The sequence below is a fragment of the Trachurus japonicus genome, chromosome 9, assembly GCF_045865225.1.
Source record: "Trachurus japonicus isolate A0001 chromosome 9, Traja_1.0".
Taxonomy (NCBI): domain Eukaryota; kingdom Metazoa; phylum Chordata; class Actinopteri; order Carangiformes; family Carangidae; genus Trachurus; species Trachurus japonicus.
The window spans coordinates 27,845,791-27,872,316 of NC_140915.1; the positions used below are offsets into that span (position 1 = coordinate 27,845,791).

At 42.6% G+C, this 26,526-nt stretch overlaps 1 protein-coding gene across 2 annotated transcripts in view; it reads right to left on the reverse strand.

Annotated features, from left to right (window-relative positions):
• The window catches only part of kiaa0825 (KIAA0825 ortholog), a 117,318-nt gene that overhangs the window by 81,007 nt on the left and 9,785 nt on the right, over positions 1 to 26,526 (reverse strand). For both annotated transcript variants that reach the window (XM_085787085.1, XM_085787084.1), the window contains exons 3-14: positions 25,518 to 25,686; positions 25,155 to 25,352; positions 24,772 to 24,951; positions 24,213 to 24,537; positions 15,430 to 15,597; positions 13,789 to 13,874; positions 13,327 to 13,584; positions 7,973 to 8,247; positions 6,325 to 6,475; positions 4,038 to 4,228; positions 2,252 to 2,458; positions 1,815 to 1,925 (exon numbers count right to left, since the gene is read on the reverse strand). In XM_085787085.1, the coding sequence (XP_085643211.1) occupies positions 1,815 to 1,925; positions 2,252 to 2,458; positions 4,038 to 4,228; positions 6,325 to 6,475; positions 7,973 to 8,247; positions 13,327 to 13,584; positions 13,789 to 13,874; positions 15,430 to 15,597; positions 24,213 to 24,537; positions 24,772 to 24,951; positions 25,155 to 25,352; positions 25,518 to 25,686 (2,319 nt within the window). The remainder of the gene's footprint in view (positions 1 to 1,814; positions 1,926 to 2,251; positions 2,459 to 4,037; positions 4,229 to 6,324; positions 6,476 to 7,972; positions 8,248 to 13,326; positions 13,585 to 13,788; positions 13,875 to 15,429; positions 15,598 to 24,212; positions 24,538 to 24,771; positions 24,952 to 25,154; positions 25,353 to 25,517; positions 25,687 to 26,526) is intronic.

Below are 26,526 nucleotides of genomic sequence, written 5' to 3' on the forward strand. Positions count from 1 at the left end.
GAGTGGAAAAAGCAAAACAAAGTTGACAGTTCTGCAGTGTAAGGTGAGTGTACAGATAGCAGTCCATTTAGCAAGAGACAACAAAGGAGGGTGAAAGCCTCAAAGCTGTGAAAGACACAGTTGTCTTAGATGACAATCTGGGAAGAAATAGTGTTTATACCACAGTGGTGACTTCCTTCAGTGTCACTCACTCCTGATACAAGCTTAGTCTGCAAATGCCTTCACTCTCGCTTACTTATAGTGTGCACCGGGAAGGAATTAGCTCCAATCTTGGCCAGCTAAAAGCAAATTAACATTTGGGAGACAGCCAAATACATGAATATACAGCAGTACCCCCCTCCTACATCTTTTGTATAACCAAGAGGCTGCAGCCAGCTGTGGGTAATGAGCCGTATCCTTGCTGTGTGTGCGTAAGTGTGTGTGTGCGTGTATGTGTGTGTGTGTGTGTGTGTGTGTGTGTGTGTGTGTGTGTGTGTGAGAATTTGTGTGCACTTCAGTGCTGATGCTTGTGGTTATGTATGTGTGCAAGTGTGAGAGCATGCTGACATGTGTGTGCCTGCATGTTACTTTATACATCTCAATAAAATCTAATGGAAGGAATGGACAGAGTTTGTCTGAGGAGCATGGAGGCGGGAGGCTGTACAGGGGGTGTCTGCCCAGAAATCAACCATTCCATTTGAGCCAGAAAGCTAGAGCAGGGTGCACCCTGCTGCTTGACTGAGGAAAACTATGCCTCGATCTGACAGCACAATTTATGATGTCACTGGGACTGCAAATCCAGAAGAAATCCTCTTTTAACTGCTCTGATAAATCTACCCGGCTACAGCGCAGGGTCAGCTTACAGAACCAAGACACACACACACACGCACACACACACACGTGCGTATTCAACACACGGTGCGTGCGTGAATGTGTGCAACTGCAGAAACACTCATAAGTCCAGAAAACATAACTTCAGATGCTGTCTTTATAGCTCGTAATGCTGAATGATTTATTTATGTGCTTTGTGATTTTATTATTGTTTTATTTAATAACCATAACAATGGGTTTTATTTTAATGGGCTGGGAAAAGATTTGGCCTCAGAGGCCAGGTCCTTGATGAGGACCTGTGGATCTGGCCCCGGGCCACTGGCAAGCCCCCTGGCGCCTTCGCATGCAGGCAAGAGGTGGGAGCAGAGAAATAGAGAGGTCATAAAAATAAACTAATTTCAGCTCTCCGATACTTAGGAGCAGGAGACCAGGGGTTAGTTTGATTTGTGCTCCATCAGCACGCAATGACATCACCTCTGGCTGTGAGGGAGATGAGAGGGGAGGAGGGTAGAGTCAAGGGTGAGGGGAGAGAGTGATTGACTGCACTGTGGAGGTCACAACAGTAACTGGACACACATGTACACACGTACTATATGCCTGCATGTGCACTTTCAGGCAAACTCAGGCACATACTGTATATACCACTGTGCATTCTATTGACACCTCATGTGTAAAGCAACCATCAACATAAACATAATCAGCCTCAGCGGCAACGGTAGTTTATTTTATTCTTTTTTTTCTCAGTTTGCATCTGTGTTATATTACTAGAGCGACTCTAGCTTGAAGCCCTGTGCAACGGATAAGTCTGATATATCTGCACGTACAGTATGTGGCTATAACTCCACACACACATATGGTTCTCTACATACAGTGGGTGGAGGTGTGTGTGATGGCTTAGCATACCAGAGTATGCGTGTATATGCATTTGTGTGTGAACATGCATACAATATGTGTACCTGTTATATGACGGGTGATAGATGGTATGATGAGTGCACTTTACATACCTTAAGGCCTGCTCTGTGAAGAGGTCAGGGTTGATAGCATTTAGCCAGTGTACAACGGAGCTGTCAGGCTGCTCTGCCTCGGATTCCTTTGCAGAATTGATCATAAATGTCCTGGAGGAATTGAGATTGCATGTTACATGTGTTGAGTGATACAACCTTAATATAGAAAATATACTCAGAATTGCAGTGTTTCTACTTCAGGTAGTAATGTCATATAGCCGAATATATCTTACACAGCCCTCCTATGTAACTGATCTATTATTTTTTATCATTAGCATGTTATTTATAATAAATATAAATCTTGAATCTATGGTCATTTGAGACACAATTAGTTTCAGGGTTGGAAGCTACAGTCATTAAAATACAAATACGTTGGTATAATTGGGCCATATATTCTACTGAACTGTAAATAAAAGAACAAAAATGTGAATACAAACCTATGGAGCAAAGATAGAGGTGCTGTGACAATAACCAGGACTGTGAGGAGCTGTTCACACAGGCTGTGGATTTGGTAAGGCCAGTCAGATGCACCGGCGATTATTGCAATTGCTGAAGAAGGACTGGACTGCACCAAGGCCTCAGGACTTTCACACAAACTCAACAAAAGCTGCTCCACATACAGCAACATCGCCGTAATGTCACATCTTGGGGGAAAAAAAAACGTGTGCAAAGGAAAAGGTGAATGAATAGATAGAAACAGAAAAGATGAGATGTGAAGAAATACGTGAGAACACATGAAAAGAGAGTAGGAGAAAGGCACTGTGATGTTAAGGCGCTGAAAGTGAATATCTACGTCTTAAAAGGCTGGCATCCACTGTTACATCATGACATAATAGCCTCATTGCACAGCCAGTCAGATAGCAGAACCTCCTGGTGATTTTATTGTTGGAAAGTGTACTGCTGGCTTTGGATTTTACTATAAAAGTCAGTGCTTTTACATTTAAACACCCATAAATCTGTTCCCTCATTTGGTTGGGGAGAGCCGCTCATCATCACTCATCCCCTCATCCTTGCTTCCCTAAATCGTTATTAGACACACAGGGGTGGACTGATACAGGAGAGCTGGAGTAGCATAAGAGCACCCATGTGAGTTCTATACACATAGGAAACTTGGAGAAGCTTTGAAAAGCCATCTGTTTAGCTTAGCCTTACACATTACAACTGTCCGTTCAGAAACATACGCATCTCCAAACAACATAAACCAGACTTTGTGTTGACATCATGCAGTGCTGAGTACGTATGCTGCACTGTATCTTTGCCACTCTTTTATCCTCTTATTGTATGTCACAGTTTAACCTGTTCATTATCATCCTTTGGCTATTTGGATGGAAAAAAGACAAAAAAATGACTCAGAGGAGGACCGCTGGAACCTGTACAGAGAGTGTGCCTATGATGTGTTAACATCACATTCAGAGCTCCACCATCAGGCCCACAGGAGCTGAGTGAAATTAGGCCAACAGTGATTATCATTCATTGTCATTATGCAGCAGGCACAAATGTCTATGTCCATGTTGCCTATACTCAGATGTAAGGGCGGTACAGAGAAAACAATGCACTTCAAGTAATGAGAGATTAATGACACACAGGTAGTACACACGTGTGATCTATATTTGTTGATGAATTACGGAAAAAACAGAAAACTATTGATCAACAAATGATTGATTTTGATACTTCCTTGAATTCACAGTTCATTCTTAACCTTTCAAACAGCACTTGAGAAAAAAATTATCACCACCAGATACATTTGGTGGCTATTCTAACCCACAATGATCATATGTATCACAAAAGCAACATGGGCAGATCAAAAATCTGCTGACAGAATTGTAGATGTTCCAATTTACATTTTTCTCTTTTCGCATTAAAAACTGAGGTTGAGACTTTTTTCAGCTGCTTCAGGGGTCAAGAACAAACTTTGACGTTGTTAATGTGATATTAACACTGGAAGTCCTTAAAGCTAAAGACCCTTGTGGTGAGATTGTTGCCTTGAGATGTATACTCTTTAAATAAAAATCTACATTCAGCAGTTATCTGTCCATAGCAGCAAAATATAACCAGAGAGTTTTCTCTCACCCTAACTGGTTCAGAAAAACCTGTTGCCTGAAAACTTTATGAACATATCAGTGCTTCCATTGTAAGCATTTCAACAATGTGTAAGGCATTATAGTAGACTGCAGCATATTACTACATTTCAGGTGTTATTATCTCAACTGAAAATCAGAGTACCTGATTTGCAGATGTCTCTTGTAAGAAGGACGGGCCCTGGCGTATCTTCGGACTAGCAGCTGCAACGTCTCTGACAGCACCTGGCCAAGCACGTCCTTGGCCATCTCTGCCGGAAGGACGGCCCACAGGTCGCTCCGGAGCCCACACAGGAAGTAAAACCACATCTGTACCGAAAAGGAACAGCGCTCGCCCTGTGGAAAAGAGAGGTGGATGGGAGGGAGAGGGTAACAGATGAAGATATATTGTGTTATGGACATTGACAGTGAAGAGAAAAAAAAGCAGAGAAGAAGAGATAAAAATAGAGGGAGAGAAAGAGAGAGGGAGGGAGAAAACATGAAGGAGAAGAAAGAGAGAGACAGAGACGGAGGCAGGTCTGTCAACACCAGGATGTTTCAGTGGTCACGCCACCTGCACTCTGCACCTGGGTTTCTTCCCCCACTGGGATTTTGGACTGCTTTAAAGTCCTGAACTGGAGAACACATCACAACAGACACACACTTGCACATACACACTCACAGAGCGAAAGGGAGACAGGCAGAAATTGAGAAGTTTTCTGAATGAAGTCAGCAAAGACATGTGAGAGTAAGAAGACAAAGCGACAGAGAAAGAGGGAGGACAGATGGAGAGAAGGGGATTATTATCATGGCATTCTGCAGCTTTGTCAGAAAAGATATAGAGGGATTCAGTCATTAAACCTCCCTCTCATACCTTTACTCGCCCAAAATCCACATGTTTAACCTCCGACAATAAACTTCTCCAGTAGATGTATGTGTGCGCATGTGTGCGTGCATGTGACAAAGACACTGACACGCCTAAAACTCCTCGGCTTCCCCTCGTCTTCCTCTCATCATACCCTTAAGTCCCTTCTCATTTTCTTCCCACTTCACCTCATCTATCTCATATTTTACTTTCCTCTTCCTCTCCCTCCCTCTCCTCCCTGGAGCCAGTCATTTAGGGATCGTTGGTTGATGGGGAGCGTGACCAAGCTCTATGTCCGGGATTAGTTCGCCATCCTCCGCCTGTGGACTCAGTGGAGCAAACGCAGACACAAACGTTGGATCAAAACCAAGAGCAGCCACAGCTACATGTGTGGCTGGGATGTTTTATCCGTTCATTCAAGTCAAACTTTATTTAACCAGCCAGGTCAACTATGAACAAATTCCTATTAAGGATGAAGACCTGGCAAGAGTGAAGACTGAATCTGGGACGGGGAACTGAGGATAGAATAAACTTGGACGCTCATGCTTTTATTTTCTTATGACATTTTGTATTCTCTTTAGGCTCTGAAGGCAAAATCCTGACAAGGAAGGTAAGAAGGGTTGTGTTTAAAAATTATTTTGATCGCCTGAAGTGACCTCATATGTTGTTATCATAGCATATTAAACATTTCTCTGCCAACAGCTATTAATGTGTCAATATCAATCAGAAAAGGGCTCTATGGATCTGCACAGAGCTGTGAAAGAGCCAAGACACAGAGTTGTAGATCCAGGGGATGGAAACCCGATACTTACAACTACACATATACAGACATTGGAAATTTAGATATATACATACACACAACAAATGAAACACACACCCTGAGATGCTGCTGCACACCCACATATGCATTCATCTGTACAGATGCACAGGCATGCTTGAACAAAAGCACACACCTGCGCACAGCAGGTCTGTCTGACACCAGTGACCCAGGGAAGGAGGGAGGAACAAAGGGAAAAACAGGCAAAAGCGGGGTAAAGTAAGAAAGAGAGGGGAGGTTTAGATTGGTTTAAGGGCATAAAGGTAGGGGAGTTCCAGGGGCCCTATGTTGTTTCCAGACAGTCCCAGTGTAGACTGCAGACTTCAGACAGCCGAATCCCTGGAGCCCCGGGGCAGCATGGAAGCCACAGATGTTCTCAGGGAGCTCAGAGTAGAAGGCTTGGTTAGAAGAGGGAGTGTGGGAGGTAAAGGTGTATTGTGGGAATGAAAAGAAGAAGCAAGAAAGCTCCAGAGTATAATTCCTAGAGTTCCTTAAACTCTACAGAACAAGCCTGCTAAGACATGTGGCATTAGAATTTTCACTTTTTACAATAAAAGTAAATGTAAATAATGAAATCAATTCCAAACAATACAGAGGTTTTTGTGTTGAGAACTGAACACTTACTGTAACACTCACACAGGTCCCACTGATTTATTAAATGTGATGACATATAAGTATTTTGTATAACCTAATTATTAATCATATTTCAGGGCATCTGAGGCACAGAACAATTCAATCAAACACAGTAGAAGACAAGTGAGGACATTTTACCTCATAAAAGGGTTTGGGGTCACCCCAGTGGTGACTCTCAGCATCCTGAAGAATGCAGGTGGAACAAACCTGGATACAGTAGCTGACCAGCTGATCTTTCAGGGCGTCCACTGTGTTTCTGTACTTCTGTATAGGCAGTAGGGTCAGGGGTCTAGGCGTAGAGGAAAGAAACAGAGGTTACACAGACAGAAAATGTATAATCTATTATACATATGATGTATCAAGAAAAAAAATGAAAGGAACACCTGGGGTCAAGAGTCCAATAGGGCACAATCCAATAATTCAGATGCATAATTGACTACTGTATATTCAGGGAGCTATCAAACAAACATGAGGTGAAATGATGGGATGAAAGAACAAATGATTTATTCTAAAAGTTCAGCATGACATTTTATATCCTTTAAATCTGCCTGCCTTGATACTTTCCAGAGAGAGGCAAGAGTTTAACGGGGGTGCAGCAGGCTTAAAGCCGGGGGGACCAAATGGTGTGGAGAGAGGAAAGTGCTTTATGACCGGAGGGGGCACAGTGCAAGTGCAGGTGGAGGGGTGCACGGGGCCAGAGGTGGGACAACAAGAGCACCGAGGGCACCAGGGATGCCTTTAGAGGGGATCTGCAGAGAGCAGAGGTTAAGGGGGTATTATGGGGCATAAAAACTCACCAGATGTAGACATAATATAGGTGTCATTACCACCTGTCAATCATTCCCCTCTCTTTTTTTCCCTTAACACTACGAGCCCCTCCTCTTAATCTCAAATGTACAATCGCCTTGAAATTTTGAAACCTTTCCAAATGTTTCTCGTGTTTTCTCCCTGTATTTCTCCCTGTACAAGGCTCAGACATTTTGCTTATGTCTTATTAAATATCTACCTCATGACTTGGATGGAAGTCAAAAATCGCATGATAATACAACTGGGTATCTGAAGTGAGATGTGACATACAAATCCAGTCTGTGATACAATCACTCGCGTAGTTTATTATCTGTTGAGCATAATGTTAACTGGCTGATTAGGCTATTGTTGAGAAACTAATAGCAGTTTTAAAATTATTGAGTATTGTGAAAAAAGAGGAACAAAGAGTAATCTTGGAAACAAGGCTAAGCATAGGCATGAGAATGTGGCAGCTGTGAGAAGGCTCAGGTTTTGAATAAAACTCAACACAACATCTGTGATGGGTGGCATACTCACATTCATACTATGAGCCCTAATAGGATTTGATAGCAACTGAAGTTTGATGTCAGCCTGATCACTGTGACAGCATAAACTAACAGTCTACCATCGCCATCTGTGGGCTTATACATCAGTGAAGTTGGTTCCAGTAAGTATTGTTTCTGTGATTATAGCACAAAGGAACATACTGTACAATCCCCATTTGTAAATGCAACATTTGGTTCTTCACTGGAGGAAAACATCGAAATTGGCTTTTTAACAAACCAATCAGTCATGATGATGTTGTTCCTCTGGCAAGGCAGCCATAACTGCTGTGACTGTAGAGCAAATGTCAAACACTTCTAACCGATTTTCAAATTATTCATTGTGATCACAATTTTTCAACCAACTGATCCTAAAAAAACATATATATGTACTGTAAGGACCACAGGCATACACCATCCCACCAGCAGACACCCACATTCACACACCATCTCCTTACACTTTGGCAGCAGCAGCAGAATCTCTCAGTCTGCCGTGGTAGTGTTCCAGTCGCTGGTGCACATAAATGCAAGTGGCCAGCAGAGCGGGCAGGTTCCTCAGGGGTGCAGAGGATGGTACCTCCAAGGCCCTCTCCTGCACGCGGCCCAACATGGCAAACGCCATCCTGCCACATGCCTCCACAAAGCTTGATCGCACCTCGAGGAGAGAGCTGTCCCTGCAGGCTGCTGCCAAGGGTAGTAAGGCATCCAACTCAGCCATGATTGTTCCACAGAACTGATGGGCAAGATAAGGCAAATACAAGATGATCTCAATAACAGAAGGAAAATCTCTCAGTGGGAGGGAAAAAAAGGAAAAAAGAACATCAGAAAGAGACCTCATTAGATGTAAATAATGGAACATTTGCAAGCAGACATCAGCATGACAAGGATTCAAGATTGAGATGAGTATTACACATGCGTTTTTTCTCTAACATTGTGCAAGTCATTACAGCTGAAAAGCACTGCAATTGCAGAATACAGATTTCTGCAGACATGCCCTCCACATAAACTTTGCTGCTGAACATGCATAATTGGTATCAGGTCAAATAAAGCCTTTACTTCAGAGGAACCAGCACTTGTCCAATTTTATAACAGCATGCATCATATCATGTTAATCACATTCAAACAGAAATGTTGCAGTACATAGGTGAGCGGTGGGGCATCAGACGTGCAAAGAGGAATGAAAAGAAAAGGTCAGGCAAAGGTTAGAATGCGAGAGAGTGAGAGGGGAAGAGAGAGATGTTTCAGCAATGCAAAGACCCACAGCTTACTTTATAAACTGCCAGAGCAACAGCTAAGACTTATCTCTTTTATCCACATTTGTCCTGCAGACAGGCCTATGGGGACAGGGCTGCCTACACCTATTCCTCTCCAGGGGCTGGGAGACCAGCTGATCAAGGCATTTAAAAATAGCTGAGTGCGTGTGCTTGCTGAGACACAGATAAGCAGTCCGGGTATTTGCCAGTATTTACTTAAGGCTGAAATCTTAATGCTTTTAATTAATATAATGATAGCATTGCTTCAGTCAACACAGTCAGCATGATACTATACTGATTCTCAGGCATACCTTGGCACCACTGCCTCCGCTACCCCATGTGCTTCCTATTGACATCACATTGAGAATGGTGGAAGATGATCAGGCAAGTGCCAAGGTGTTACACATGTGTGTGAGTTCAAATCCAAATTTATACACCTATACGTGCGAGTTATGTGTCAGACAGATACTTAAAAAGCCTTTAAAACAAAACATTTTTCCATAATCCCTGGAGCTAACAAACTACATCACACTGAGGGGGAAAAATCACCTAAACTTGATGCCAGTTCAATTAATCAATCAGTAAATCAATCACAGTATGTATTACTTGTGTTTAGAGTCACACAGTCTATTACTTGACTTACTGTAGGGCTGATTGGAAGGTTCGACATTCTGTCAGATCGGAGCTCCAGCATGTGTACACAATTGACAATCTCACAATCTCTTTACACAATTTTCTCCAGAAAAGCTTCCAGTGTGGTTAAAAGGCCTGGGAACAATGACTGTTTGGACAACAGTCAATATCTGACTGCATGTAGTCATTAGGAGCTTAGCTTCGCGAGAGAGAAAGCAGAAGCAGACACAACACTCAGCATTACCAGAGCGAAGGAGAGACCCTGGAGAAGCATCTCACACACACACACGCACAAACACACAAACACACACGTCCTGAGCAGACAGTCATCCGCACACAAAAACAACTCGACGCATGCGTCCACGTTGAAGTCAGACTGAAACCTTAACTAGCTAAGATCAAAGCCTGGAATCCCACCAGGACTATTGCAGCAAGGTGAAAGAGATTGTGTGAAGTTTTTAAGTGTTAGGGAGGCCTGTTTGTGTGTTCAGAATTTGGAGCAGACAGACAAGTAGAGAACACGCAGGTTAGAGGTTCAGTGGAGTCTGAATACAGAGAAGGCACCTCTGTTGCTATAATAGAGAGCTAGCATCAAGGTTAGAGGGGCCCACCCAAACAAGAAGAGTTCAATCCCTGATTCTGACAGGAGGGCAAGTTCCAGCTGTTCAACACAGGGTACTTGGCATTCAGGGCACATCTGACTGCCAATAAAAAAAAAAAAGTTCACTATCTAAAGTACTCTGATGGATGAGCGGTATCATCACAGCCTGCATATGTATGGTAATACAGACAGTGAAGTGGGTTCACATGAAAAAAGTGAGGATTGAGGTATGAACATATGAATATAAATGTGTGAAATATTGATCCATCATAATGCCTTTGAACCGGCCATATTTCATGCTTACGTCTTGTATAGTAATTTGCTCTCTGCGCAAACACTAGGGCTACTGTCAAAAAAGGACAAGGGGAGGGGGAAATATATAATATCTTACAGTCCCGTCTTGGATGTCTGTCTGGCGCCGTGTTATTGAATGCAAATGCATGCATGTATAACCTTTGGGCTGAAAGGCCCTCATCTTTGAAGCGTTGACCTACACATAAATACGCTGTACAGGTCTTGAGCACAGACAAATTCTGACGCTCGTTAGCAATGAAAGCCACAACTACTGTCAGTGTAAAGGGCTGCAGTGGGGGGGACGGTAATGATAAAGTCTGTAAAAAAAGTGTGCAGAGGTAAGTAGCGGGAAGTAGATGACTTAGAAAAAGATGGAGGAATACAAGTTTTTTAAAAAGAAGTTGGTTGCTGGTTGGAGGAGATGAGAACAGAAAGAAAAAAAAATAACATGGTGTCATTTTAAAAAGATATCCCAAACACCGGGGTTCCTTTGTAGACTTCGACATTAAGCCTGGTCTCACATCAGACACTGGTCTTCCTGCTGAGAAAAAGCCCATCACTGGTGTCTACTTCACCTCCCCTTGCCATTTCCCAGGACCTCTCCTCTCATGCCTTCTCTCACACTATCCCTTCTTTATCCTGCTCTGCACCCTAGCTTCTGTATACATGTGCCTGTGTACCCTACACTTTCCTCCATTCAACACTATTCTCTGTACACCACCTAGCCCTCATAATATCACCCTTACTGGTTCTTGGTTTCCTCCTGTCTCTCTTTTGTCCCCCAGAGTCCTCCCCTCAAGTAATACTGATGACTCTTCCCAAGGCCTTTTCTGATCCAGAGTGTCAACGGTGTCAGGCCCAAATCATTTGGGCTTTCTATTATAGAGGGTGCTTTCCTTTGGGGTTACAAAAACCATTAATCTCCCTGGGTCTGGGTGATAGACCTGCATTGTTCAGCCAGGTGGATAAAAGAGGATGAATAGGACAGGGACACTGGTGTGTATGGTAAAACATGCTCATGCACAGCACATTAGAGACCAAAAGAACATTTCTAAAACTGAATTAAAATTTTAATTGAATTTTATTTTTTGAAAATGTGATTTAATTTATGTTCTTTAAGGGAGACTCGCTTTTGCTTGTTAACAAGCAAGAGACCTTGCACTGTATTAATAGTTTTTTGATATAATTAACACCTTTTACATTAGATATTGTAAGAATGTCTGTGGTACAAATGAGAAATTATTTCATGGTCCATATAAATAGACCACTTTTCACATAATGTGATTTTCTATATGCATTGATGTAGAACTGAAGTAAAGTCAAAACTGTAATCCTTTTCACATGGTGGATTGTGACATACACTATTCACAAGAAGTTAGGATATTCGACTTTCCGGTGAAATTTATGGAAAATGTAAAAAGTTCACGCTACAGTGATATTTTATCATCAAAGCAGGGCATTTAAGGAGAAATACGGAATGGTAATTTCTTCATCTCAAACTATTTTTGGAACAAAAGATAACAACTGTGGTGGTAATACCACAAAAAATGTCAATGTGTCATTAAGTTGTCATGTGGCCAAAGGACGTCCACTGCTCTGCCTTTCTGTGACTCTTCAAGTCTCTGTGTCTCTGTTGCAACCTGCTAATGATGCTCTGTGACACGTTAAGCTCAGTGGCAACTTCCCTCTGAGAACATCCTGTTTGAAGCCTCGACATGGCCAGATACTGTTGATGGATCATTAGGTGTCGCCCTGGTCTCATGATGTTAAAATGTGAACAGTGTGATGAAGAGCACTGTTTAAATACAAATTGTCATTGAACCAGAACATTTAGTGGTCGATTCATGGATCAGACTCTTGTTGTGATTTATGTGGTTAATCACCTTGCAAGAGAGCAGCATGTTATAAGAACTGAAACATTGAACAGCTGGACATGTTCATTCAAAAGTTTAGATTAGGTCACACCTGTAAAGGTTACAGTATAGTGCATTTTAGGTGTATTCTGAAATTTCATCCAAAAGCGAAAAGCAATATAACATTTTTGTGAGTACTAGTAGTGTATGATGTATCTAACAAGACAGGCAACAAACATGTGTTGACTCTCACATCCTCCCTATCACTTCAATGTTTCATTGTTCAAAAACTCTTGCCAGCTTACAGATACTGTGTGATTCTAGCTCGTGGTCATCTACAGTATAGTGTGTCTTTGAGCACATTGAAAAGAGCTGCTTCAAAGTCAGTTTTGTTTTCACACTTGGCCAAAGTCACAAGGTAATTCAGAGATAACAATATGAGAGAAATATAATGTGGTGGAGGCGTCTTAATTAAGTTAGCTCTGCTCTACACCATGAAGAAAAGAAATAGGAGAGTCCCATAATTAACCCATTTAAACAGATTAGTCACCTTACTTTAATTACTGGTCAAAATCAGATTATTTATATTCATGGGAACACAACTTGATGAAGCTTCTGGTTTACCTGTCTAAACTACTAACTCATGGGCACTATGATGGATATCCACCATTAATACATGTGCAAGTCACAAAGAGTTAAATTAAAATACAGGTAAGGTAATACCCTTTGCTAATAATAACAATATATTTATTGTATGTTGTTTATTTTGATGAAAAGTGACCAAATTTATATATTGGGATAAAGATAAATTCCCAGCCTGAATTATTGTTTCAGTTCCCATATAACTTGAGATGATCCAGGTTTCAGGCTGCACATTGTGGAACAATCAGACAGACCGTGCAGATGTTGACCCACATGGCAGTAATTTAACTCATGTATTGCCCTTTGTCTGGAGTGCATTTGCATGTTTGTAACTCACCTTGAAGGAATTCTGGATGATTGTCATTAACAGAACTTTTAGTCTACTTAATGAAGAATCATAAATAAAACAGTGAAGTCACCACTGTTGAGAAGCACTGCATAACTACACTCTAAATAACCGAAAGAGCTTAAAGCACGTTCTCAATCAGATCTGTTCAATATTGAATAAAATGATCCTACTTTACATCTGGGAGTACCTTGGCTATCATTTTGGGAGTCTCTCTCTCCGAGTACGTGTAGAAGGAGTCTTCTCTGAGGTTGGTGGTGCTGGCAGCGATTGTATTGTGTCCACTTGTGCGACACAGGGTGATGGAGGTGTGTCCTGAGCAATATAAGGCCTCTTCTTGCTGTAGACTCTTGGCACAAACATCATCCAGCACCACTTTAACGCAATGCTCCATGTGAGGGACCAGTCCCCTAAATGCTGATCTCCAGTTAAACTCCAGAACCTGTGCCTGAAAAACAGGAGACGAGCCAACCGCCAATTAATGTCTGAGTGCTGAAGGGAATATTTCACCTGTTCTACTTCACTGCTACAAATTGTCTTGCCTCTTTGTAATTATAGAAAAAGATAATAGGACTTAATGACATTGAATTGTTGTAATAGATCAGAAACTTTCTTGCAGGGTCTTACAAAGGAGAAGATGCAAAAGACTCACCTCCGGTGTGTGGAGAAGTGTCTCTGCTGTGGATTTTTTGCCGTCTGTTGTCATGTCTGACTCCTCTCTACTCTTCTTCAAGATGCCTAATTGACCAATAGATTTTTTTTTAAATGCAAACATCACATAATACATCTTAAAAAGACATTAAACAGTATCTGTGCCAGGTCAAGTAGTGAATTTTCACAAGAGACCTATAATTATACCGAATATATCCAAGTTTGAAAGGGAAAAGCTATGTGGCGGTTAACTGTAGCATCTTTCAAATCTATGCATTATTTAGCATGACTATTTCCATATCGCTGTATGATGTTATGTGCTAAAAGCCTGACTGAATGCCAAGTGCGGTAACATGAAAGCAGCTGTAACAGAGAGCCAGATATGGGACACACTGCTCCCCTCTTCCCCCACTAGCCAAAATGAGACACAGTGACCGGAGAATAACAGCACATGCCTTAGAGGAGCAGAAACAGGCACTAAATGCTAATGGCAACAGCTTTACAAGTCTAAAGTTGGGGCTTAGATTTGATTTGAACCCAGATAGTATCAACTATATATGGGGTAATTCCATGAGGGAAGATTGTGTGGGGGAGTGTAGGGGGGTGATGTGAAGACAAGCATACAGGATGTTGGGTTGGGTTGCAATTAAAAAGCGTGAACATCAAGGCCGTAGTTTCCTAATCAGAAGGCGAAGAGTAAGACCCCAGGCGAGGCAATTTAGCCGAACAAGACCGCATGGAATGGAAGAAGGAGGAAGCAGCAAGCGCATCACTTTTTGACCTTTAAGCCCATCTGATGAATTTCTGGTAATTAAGCCGTTTGATTGCCTGGAATTAATGATTTGGATAACTGCCCTTTAAAGGCTGTTTACCTCTCTGTAAATTGAGCCTTTCTGCAAGTCTTGTTTTTGTAAATGTAACCTTTATGGAAATTACCCCATGCACCAAAAGCTTTCATTTAACATCTCTGCAGCAGCAGTTCAAAGGGGAGAGAGGAAAAGGATACCAAAGGCTTATATAACACCCAAGATAATTCCCGACTCAACTAACACATTTCTTCAGACACAACTCAGACGTCTCGCTACAACAAGTAACACAAGTGTGTGTGTGTGTGTGTGTGTGTGCGTGTGTTTATGAGAGTGTAACCTGACTGTTTGTGCCTGCAGGAGGAGCACACATGCAGGGCTGTAGCCACAGTTTTAGAAATTCTGAGGTCATGATCCCACACTGCAACCTCAATGCACTCAAACAACAAGTCTGTATTTTTGTAATTATTGAAATGATTCACATTTTGATTATTCATTATCTCTTTGATCATTTTCGGCAAATTCTAATTACTGCTTGATACCCTTAATGGTGTTAAAAGTCTGATCCTTGCTGTCATGTTTGCAGGGAAACAATGAATATATTTTAAGATTAATTTTCAAAAAATTGGATTATTGGTTGAATGGATATTGAATCAGCCTTTAAGGTCTCTGCCATTTTTAAATTGTAAAATAGAAAGAGCACCTTAGGTCACTAAGATTTCCCAAATTCACTGAAAAATGCTGAGTATGACCTCAGTGACCTCAGTGGTAGCTACAGCCCTTATTACACATCCAACATGTATACACGTGTGTATTTTGAAGGGATAGAGTCGTACCTTTTACACAGGGAGGGTTTCCTGTACAGTTAATGAAGGTCATGTTAGTGACCAGCTCCTTCACAGTGCTCTCAAACCCCAGCAGAGTGCAGGCCAGCTGGGTTAACGCCCTCAGCTGGTGGGAGGTCAGACTAAAGCTCCTGTTTTTTATGGGAAGTTCCATCGGTACTGTAAGGGGGAAGAAAAAAAAAGACTGAATGTAAAAGAGGAAAGAGATAAAATAAACAGTGCATATGTTTGTGAATGTGTGACTGACAGAGAGATAGAGGGGGAGAGCTGCGCCACAGTTTACAGTTCAGTAAAGCAACAAACAGTTTCATGAAAATAGGTTTTCAACCCAACCTCCCAACCTACATGCACTCATCAGAAAACAACCCCATCCTGAAGCCTTGCCTCACACGGCACCTCTTATAAATATCGACCCATTCATGTTTTCCCAATACACAGCATAAACAAAGAGACAGTGAAAAAATATGCAAAACTTTGCTCCCTGAGAAGTCACACATGCACATCCTTCTCTCTCGGCACAAAACTTTTCTCCCCGTAACCCGCCGATGACCCCCTCGGCAAATATGGATTTCCCATTTTGGAGGCTGCCAAAGCCATCACCCGGGGGATGTTCCGCATTAAGCTGGAGAATGGGCGGCTGGGAGATGCGTTGCCATACTTCCAGACACATGCACAAATACTTTTGTGTGTCCGCTTAAATGAGCTCCTCCACTGCAAAAGCATTTGGGAATGGATGAGCTCAGTATTAGCCTTGACTCTGAAAGCAGAGAGATGATTGAGCGTTGAGAGGGAAAGAAAGAAGAGGGGGGGACACTTTTCCAATAATTGTAACATTATTGCCTCTGGATCCTAATGTAATTTTGCCATATTGTTAAACAAAAACCGACAATATGACAACACACTGTCCCCGAGGATGCTTGGTTTAATCATGCATGAGGCTTGACTCGGTGTGTGTCTGTGTAGGAACTTGTGTATATTAACATGAGTGTTTATGAGTGAGAGTCGATGAGTTTTTGTGTGTTTATGTTTGTCGAATGAGCACACACGTGTTTATGTGCATGTAATGCAGGGCATTATGAATATCTTGATTTGTAGGAAGACACTTTTACACACATTTGCACATGTCAGTCTTGCAGGATAATTGCCACACTGCAACCAGTCTGTGGTCACTGAGGAATATTTTCTGACCTCAAGTTTGTTTGTGTTTACAAGTCCAAGTGTATACATATGTGCAAGTGTGTGTGTGTATGTGCAAGCATGTATGAAATTACATGTGAATAGCTGTGTAATTATTTGATGTGTGTTGAAATGTGTGCATGCATTTGTGTGTATGTGTGTATGTAATTAAGCTGCATGGGTCTGCAGCTCAGCAGCTCCTCAGTAATGGGGTCCAGTGGGAATCTGTGCTAAAGAGACTACCTCATCCTGCATGTTTACATGCGTGACCTGGCTGACATCCACATGCCAGCCTCTTTCTCCAGCTTACACATCCATGCACGCACCACCAATCATGTCTATTTCTGAAGTCACCAGCAAATCGACAGAGGTTTCCATGCCAAAACACAGGGGCAAACTAAAGCTGTCAACAACTTCAGAGTAAAAAATAAATAAACCAGATGAGACAGGGACACATTTGAGAGAGAGGAGCTGGAGTCTCTAAAAAGCTATCACTGTAACCTACTGTGGGGCATTCATCTGAGCATAGCAAGTATTAACCACCACTTCTTTCAGAGCATCAGCCTTTCCACAGCACCATCTCTGCCTGTGTTCTTTCTCACTATTCATTTCCTCAACCTGTGACCCTATGACTGGTTCACTTGCTCAGTAAGTCACACTCTAAGTAGTCACACGCGACCTTGATGTTTAGCATTGCCTCAGCCTCTCATCTAGCTCTGCCGCCCAGGCTATATAGGTATTTATAGTCACCTCCCTAGCCAAATAGCCTTATAGCCATAGCAGTCTAGTACACAGCCATCTAAACCTCATTATACCTTTGTCACAACACTGAGGCCAAATGGAGGCTCTCATAGCTGGTTGATGGAGAGGGTGTGCTTAAAAGCACCCAGGTGTGTCATATAGCGCAGAGCATAGCATGTCTCAGAGACTAGAATGAGGAAGGGCACTAGCAGGCAGAAGAGTTCAACCAAAGGTCAGTGTAGTGAGAATCAATAAGGAAGGGCTGGTGCTGAAAGCTGGGCAAAAATTATATGTTTATAAAAGAACTTCCTAATATGACATTATAGTGGGAGAATGTTCTTACTAAGAAAAAAAATCAATGATTAGTCATAATACTCTGATACTCATAAAGCAGTGAGAGTCTTATCAGTCCTCAAAGCAAATAAACTTACGGTATGTCAAGCAATGTGTCATTCAACACCATGTATGGAAAAAAAAAGTGGGGTGTTTATATTTCACATGGAGCAGAAACATTGCAAATATGTCTGAAAATACCAAACTCTATCGGTCTACAGTGGCCAGTTTCAGTTTGTAGATTTTAACAATGACAACAATGTAACACAAAAGGAAAAAACAAATAGAGCAGGTATTTTTGGCGAGCCATCAGTCTTCTCCTTGTCTGTCTCTCCTGTGGGTTCCACCATCAGCTCCACAGCACAATCTCTGTCTCACACACAAACATACACACTCACATTCACACACATATGTGCACACAAACACACACACACACACTGCTCTTGACTGGCAGGGAACAGAAAGAGAGGGGAGAGAGAGGAGGAGATCTAGGGGAAGGGAAAGGGGTGGTGGTAAGGGATGAAAACATGAGGAAGAGAGGGAGGGAAAGAGAGGGAGGGGCGGGATAAGGGAATTCCCTTAGCAGTTGTTATTGATTCCGGTGTTTACGGGCGAATAGTTTAGTGCCGTTTACAAAACAGAACAGATGCAGCCAGTGAGCAAAAAGGTAAACAATTGCTGTGTGGCGGGCTGCCAAATCCCCAGTCTGATGTATTAAACTCACGGTGAAGAGCATTTCCCCTTTGGCTGCACTTATTGCCACTTCATTTCCTCTTCGCTCACATACACACTCTGTACTTTTTGCCACCTCTCTCTTTCTCTCTGTGTCTCTCTGTGTCTCTGTCGTTCCCTCGTTTATCTGAGGAAAAAAAAAAACCAGAAAGGGCATAGGGTGCCTTTTGCCGTCTGGCTATTTCCTGTCCTTCTCTGACCCAGGAGGCCCAGTTCTTCCTAACAGAGCCATTAGTAGGGGGAATTGCATGTGTCTGACATGGCCGAAAACCAATTATTAGACACTTTCTACCAAATGATGCCCAAGTCTTTGGGGAATGGGCAATCATGCAATAATTTAGCCACTGATTTAATTTCTCTCCAGCACAGCATCTCTCCCCCTCTCATCCTCTGTCCCTCATTTTCCTCTCTTTCTCTCATTCTGTCTCTCTGTAGTGTAAATCAGACCATCAGAGGGGTGGTCTGTTTCTCTCATACTACCCGTCTGGCCTCCAGTATCTTATCAAGTGATCGCTACATATGAAGACAAATTTTCTGTTTGTGCAGATTTGTGTGTTGTAAATCACCCTCTAGTTTGGTTTCATTACATCCACAGAGTAAGGGAAGGCATCATTTCACACACTGAAGAGTGATATGATGTGATATGATATGATTGACTGTTGAACTTTATATTCCAGTTCACTATAATGCCTAAATTCTAGTCCGGTTCTAAGGGCATCAAATGGCAACTATGGCGCATCTAATTGATCGTATTTTGATCTGATCGTATCAAAGTCAACATAAAAACTGAAAATGTGGATATTATCAGCATAATTATGTTGATAATTAAGAAATGGAAAGCTATAAAAACAGATTGTTGGACTCATGAAGATGGTGCCTACATCACCCATGATGTACAATGCTAAAGCTGAGAGGAGGATGACTAAAGATATTTGTTAAACTCCAGACAGATGCTGTTCATTTTCAGACCCAACCGACCAACCACGGCAGTTTATCAATCATCTTGCAGCTCTCTCTTCATACAGCCTTTGGAAGCAAGAATGAACTCTTTAGATTTTGGTGGTCAAAAGTCAAGGTCACAATGACACCACAAAAAATACCTTTGACCTTGTGAATCTGAGCAACAACTTATGGGAATTTTCTTCAACTTTGGAACAAATGTCCACTTGGAATCAAGTGGACATTGTCATATGACAAACCAGTTCCTAAAATCAGCAGTTCCCGTTTACTGTGAAAGAAGAACTGCTAATGGAAGGGCAGCAGCAAGGCACCAATACACAGTGGGACATGACTCAAAAACTCTCCTGCAAGTTTTCCCTGTAGTGGTTATTATACTTATCCCATTGATACAAATGTCAACCACTATATCCAGGCCCTTAAATGTGAACATGGGCTGGTCCATTCCAGTCTTGTGTATGTGAGTCTGTGTGTATTTGTGCACCACTTCATTCTTATCATGGGGCTTTACTCCAAGGGTGTAATGCTATGGCTCTTGAGCACTGCAGTGTGTTGATTTTTGTGCCTGTGTTTTCTGTGTATCCATGCCTCCTTGTGTGTTCATCTCACAGGGTGTCAAGCAGGGTCGTGTGGGTGCCTTGGGGTACTTCTGTGCCTGTATGTGTGCGTATGTGGGTAAAAGGAGGCTATGAGCCACTGTGGACCGCCTGCCAGGCCCTGTGACAGCTGGGGTCCTCTTCGTCAGTTGCGGCCCACTGCTCGCTCAGACAACCTTATTATGGGAGGCGCCCTGCTGTGATTCCCCCAATACACACTCTGACACAGACACACATACACACACAAAAATTACCCAAGCCCTGGTCTCTTGTGGCTCTATCCCTGGGTGCTGTCCAACCAGTCCACAGCAGGGGCCACCTGCCCTTCACAGAAGGGGAAAGTAGGAATATTTGATATCTCAATTAAGTTGCCTATAAGAAGGAGGGGTAGTTGTGATGGTTGTGTTTTTGTTGTGACAGAGAATCAGGGCAAACCTTCCTCTGCTTTATATTTGTTTTTGCTCCTCTGTGTCTGTCTTTGTTTTTGTCTGTCTTTGTACTGAGTATTGCAGTGACAGTAAGATAGGGGTTAAGATTTCTCTGGCTCCCCCTGTGTACTTGAACCAAGCAGCCTGGATGAAGAACACCGAGGAATGTATTGTCTTGATGGGAGCATTTCATTAAAACCCACTTGTTTAGTGCCCTTGTTCGCATTATTGTTTTCAAGCCCTCGGCGAATCACACTGACTCTTCATCACGAAGTGCTGGCTGCTCTCAATAAGCCAGCCATTTTTGTCTGTGCTTTCTCAATAGAAGGTGCCAGGAAAATGTTCATATCCTTGAGCTTTTCAAGAGTGATACACAAAAGCTATTGTGACCACTCGGAGGAAATGGGGGGAAAATAAATGGCATGCATAATACACATTCTCAAGGGCCATGAAACATATTCTTTTCTGTGATTTCATTGGAACATGGTTTAGAGAAAATGAACACTGACACGCACACACAAACACAACCAGAGAGCAAAGACCCAGCTCTTCTCATTAAGATTAGTAAACAACCACTTGCTTGTGTGGTAACTTTCTTAAGCAAGGCCCTCTCAGCATCTACAAGGACAAGAAGAGAGCAGCATAAAAAAAATCATCCATAAACTGGAAGCCTCATGCCACAAGTATATACAGACACACACAAACCCTCCTACCTTGCACATAATTACATGGCAGCATGCGGGTGCACGTCCCTGGCTGACAGTGTGTATAAACTCAGGCAGAGATATGATCTAGTGAGGAGCTGCTCTTATTAAATATTAACAAACGCCATTCCCAAGTAGCCTCAATCCCCACAAGCACCTCCAATGCCAGTCAGAGCCTCAGTCTAGCTAGCTCGCGTCACTACAGAACCTCTCTCCCCACTGAATAGGCTGCTGTGCTTTCTCTGAGAAAGAGTTCAAAGAGCCAGAAAGGGCGAGGAGGGGAGGGGGATTGCAGTGGGGGGGTGAATGTGCTTGCTATACATGTTCTAACTCAATCCTTTTTTATCTATAGGGAGCTGCCGACATCGTCATATGGGGAAATTAGTGGAAGTGGAATTCAAATCAGCGCTATCAGAATGGGGTTGTGAAGTGTTTGAACAGAATTTCATAACCTCGACATCGCCCCTGTGGTTGATTGTTAGGGAATAAATTGTATGTGTGTATGCAATGAAGTTGGAATGAAAGCTTTTGATGTCCTACAAAAACAGGATTCTCCTATGCATACATATGCAAATTACTGCTGCCGTATGGAAATCTAATGATGTATTTTTAAAAGGGGGGTATTAAATGACTCTTGATCACACTATTTTCTAAGTAAGCTTGCAATTAGCGCCCACACCAGTATAGACTGATAGGCAAATGGGCAGACATGTGCACATGACAGATGCTCAAAGGTGATTGAAAACACACGTGCACACATGCACACTCACCTACATAGCATTTACAGGGCAAAAAAGAACAAACACATAAAAATGCACCATGGCAAATGGTTTTGGCAGTGATGGTGTTTCTGTATTGGTGTCAGGTGCATCGCTTCACACAGAATCATTTCAACTTTACCAAAAGGTTATCCAGATTCTGACTTGAGTAAGAGAAGCAATAACTGTGTACATTGTTGAGGAAAAAAAAGTGTGTAAGTATGGATATATTTAACTTAACGCAGCTCAAAATGTGGAAAATCATAAAGTTGGAAAATTTGACCAGTTGTTGAAAAGTATGAAAACTAGAAATTGTGGCCTTTAACCTTTATCCCAGCATAACTCTAAAGAGCTGAAGGCACAGACAAAAAATATAACACACACACACACACACACATATACACACAGAGTGACATGCAGACTCGGCCCACCCACTCCCCTGCAGACTCAGTGAGGTGTGTCAGTAAGGTTTAAAGCCTGTATTGTTCCTGACCAGCCAACCTGTCTAGCACACTCCCCAGTCCCACTGTGCACCCCATTACACTTGGAAAACTACAGGAAAATTGGAAAAAGACAAGAAAAGAGAAAGAGAGAGGAAGTGGACGCTGGAGAGATGGAGTAAGGGGTGGGGTGGGGGCTTCACATCTGTCTGGGTACAATGTCAGAGCCTACCTTTGAGTCGGTGGGGTTAAAAGAGGAGGCAGATCTTGCTGTGAACGCTGTTAAATGGTTCAGTGGTTTGACAGTGGCTGATGCTACAGACAGTGCTGCTCCCTTGGGAGCCTGCACAGTCTCCCCGGCATGGCTCTTATCAAAATATACCTACCTCCTGCCTCTACATCAGAAATAAACAATAAGACAGCAGGGAAGGGGGGAGAGATCTAAGCAGTCATTTGATGCTTATGAAAATAGAATCACTTTTTTTTTAACTACTGTCATAATTGTCTTGACAATTATGGGCATGGCATATACTGTAGTATAGACAGTGAAGTGTGAAAGCAGATTATACATTAATGTTCAAGCTTTGGCTCTTTAGGAGCCACGGGCGTTTGGGTGGTGGATATGTGGGTTCTTGAGCTTTTTTTTTTCTTTTTTTTTTGGGGGGGGGGACTCAAAACATGAACAACACAAAAATGTAATCCCAGTTGTAGCCCTCAAAGCTGCGTTGCAGCTGATAGTCAAACACACACATACACACACAAACACACACACACACACGTAAAACCAGCAGAGGCAAAACTGCTCCATTTTACCATCATTACACAGCACGGGTCCCCCGCTCCCTTTGGAGCCGTGTTCTGCCTCCGGTGCTACATTTGACGGTTTGTTGAGCGGCACGTAGGTGTGTAGCCTCCGCCGCGTTACGTGATCAAACAGCCCAACTGACGCATGGCCAATTATCCTGGCTGCCTCCTCTCATCTCACGTTTAAGGAGAGGGAAAGTAAAAACCAGAGAGGGAGATGGAAAGAGAGAGATGGAGGGAGGAGGGAGGGAGAGAGGGGAGAAAGGGAAGCAAGGCTGGTGGTGTGTTTATCGAAGAATGGCAGATGTAAAAGCACTCTTCTCCCCGTTCCGCAGGGAAGCTGACATGTGCACCATTTTTGAAAAAGTAAACAATGGCTCACACACTTTACTTTTTTTACACTGTGAATCTTTACCCTCAGCAAGCCGTAAATAGGCCAATATGAAACAAAGAGAATATGGGAGGAATTAAGTATCAAAAGTGACATGGCGTGTGAAGGTCTGTGCTCGTCTCTGTAGTCTCAGTCTATAAGATCACCGCATATTCCATCACAGTGACACATTCGGCATTGGTGGCAGATATTAAAGGTGCTGCTTCATATTGTTTTTGTTTTTTTTTCTCTCAAATATCCATCCCACTGTGCAACAAGGTCAGAGAGAACCTTGACCTTACTCCAGCACCAACTCTGCTTAGTTAATAAACTTCATTTAGAATTTTGCTGTTTTTGTGGTTGTTATGGAATTCCCAAGGAACAGCAGAGCATGGCTAAAACTATTGGCCAGGATGTCACAGTGCATGTTGTATACATTGAAGAAGTGAATTAGTTCTAGCTTAAACACAGACCTTGAATGTGGCTTGGGACCAGGAACTCATAGATATAGTATGCAGTAAATAGTGTTTAGGTGTAGTTTTAAAAGAATACTTTGCCCCTGGAAAGGCTGCTCCTCTCTTTTTGTTGGTAAAGTAAGGCAGATGGGAACGAGGGCAGTAAAAAGAAAGCAATTACAATAGGAACAGCAGTTACTGACAATCACTTACAAAGGCCTTGGGTCTGTCTCAGATCACGGCACACTACTGTTTTAGATATCTACAAACAGCCACTTACCTACAGTTGCACGGGACCTGGCTGAATATTTTTTGATCTTGCCGCTGAGTGTGGTGTTGTCCCTGAGGGCCATCTCGCATTCTTTCTCCAACAGGGATGACAGTTCTTGGGCCACAGTGCCGAAATATGATGCATTGAGGAAACATAGGATGATGTGTGGTTCTGCTAGCCTTGATAGGACTTGGAGCTCATCTGTGAGGGCTTGGGTCAGAGCTGGGATCACCAAGCGGAAACCCAGAGCCAGTCTGTCAAAGCCAGTTTCACCGCTTAGGCTGGAGCCCAGGGTGGAGTGCAGAGTTGATTGCACTGATTGAGTTATTATGGCCTGGATAAATAAAATCAAAACAATACATGATTGGAGAATAACTGCTGAAATGCCACTGTATGATGCTGGTGCTGTAAATTGACAATGTTGGTGTGGAGTTTGAGAAAAAAAACAGTTCAGGACTGAACACCAACATTTGTGTTTAAACATGAATAGAAATTCAGTTCATTCAGAAGATTATGCGATATTCCACAAGATTTCCATTCATCAATTCACTTTAACTATTTAACGTACCTGGTAATGTGTGAGCACCTCACACTCAGGATAGAGAAAGAATAGCTGTTGCAGACATTGAACTCGCTCAGGAATGGACAGCAGGAAGTAATGGCCAGGATGTTCTGGGCTGCGGGAAGACAGCCGGTCCAGCAGGTGGCGACGCAGCTGAAGTCGGACATCATCCCAAGCCTCCTGGATCTTGATGAAGTGATAAAATGAAGAGAAAATTCATACACAGAGTACAGAGTACACAGATTACCAATATCTCTCCAAATAGGAGGTATGTGCTAATATCAATATGAAGTAATTTCAATGCATTCAGCTGTTGAATGAAATCAGTTAACCCAACATCCAACCACACACAAGGAAACAATGAATGGAATAAAAAATGAATGCATTACCTCTAACGATGCATCATCTCTGACTGTATGTACCAAGTGGCTGGAGGAAGCAGTCAGGTGAGTATGAGATGAGGAAGATGAGGAAGAAGAAGAAGATGGGGTACAAGGAAAGCAAACACCAGACTGGGCAGACAGATTCAGTAGTAGCTGAAGTGTCATCTCCTCTTTCCCCTCCTCTTCAGATCTCAGGTACTGTTGCTGAATAGAACAGAGAAGAAAAAGCCAGAACATGATTCAGAAGTTATTATGATGAAAATATGTTGAAGCTGAATACTTTTATTTAGTAGGCTACACAGCAGCCTCGTGACAGCTATGTTATTATCATCATTTCCATCACCATCTTTTAATATTATGATATATTACCAAGGCTCTGAAGAATTCCATCAGCTCTTGATGCCCTGTTGTAACAGGCCTGACATTGCTGTGCATCCTGAGGCTGAACCACTGCAGGCACTCCGAAGGGCTGGGCGGACGCTCCCCTGTCCGGGTGTCTCCCATTTTGCACTGGAGCTCCTTTAGCTGCTGTTCAATGCTGAAAGAAACAGAGATGCAATGTGTGGCCTAAGTCTGAGAGCTGAGGGCAATGAAACAGTCAACGTGACCATGCCTTGGGTAAACGACAAAATGAAAACGCAAAATTAATGTTAACTTAGTAGGAAAACAACAACACCCACCCTCCGAGAGGAGTAAAATGCATCTGAGACTCTTCTACATGTTATGTTTACCAGCACAGAGCCAACATAATCTTTTTAATCTAAACTCCTCCCTTATCCAGTCATGACTGAACATATTTGACCGTCAAGATCTGATGGACCAGTGAGGGCACTGACTGTTGGAAGATTAAGTGCACCCCAGTCATTTGAACATACAGTACACAGATGAAGACACTGCCACACACCGGAGCCGTACAGAAAACAAGTCAAGTTACAATCACAGAGACACATACACAACATATTGAAGGTACACATGGACCTACACAACACATAACATTTAGCTTTCCCTCACTCCCATTCGGTGTCTGTACCGTGAGAAGACAGATACTGAAGCATCAACAGTAATGAACATAGACATCGATATATCAGTGTGTGAGTGTGTGCTAAGCATCTGGTGTGAAGTGGCGTCGGCAGGCATCTGAGACACACGCTTCTTGCCATTTCACGTCTTACGCTTCCCGTTGCCACACACACGCGCACACACATATATACACATGCACGCACACACACATACACACATAACACAAACACAGCTCTTTTGATTTTAACAGACTGCATCAGCTATTCCGTTTCCCCTTTAATATGACAGATTAGAAATGACATCTTTGGGCTCGACATGTTTAGTCATTTCCATGCAAATCAATGCATATATATTTATC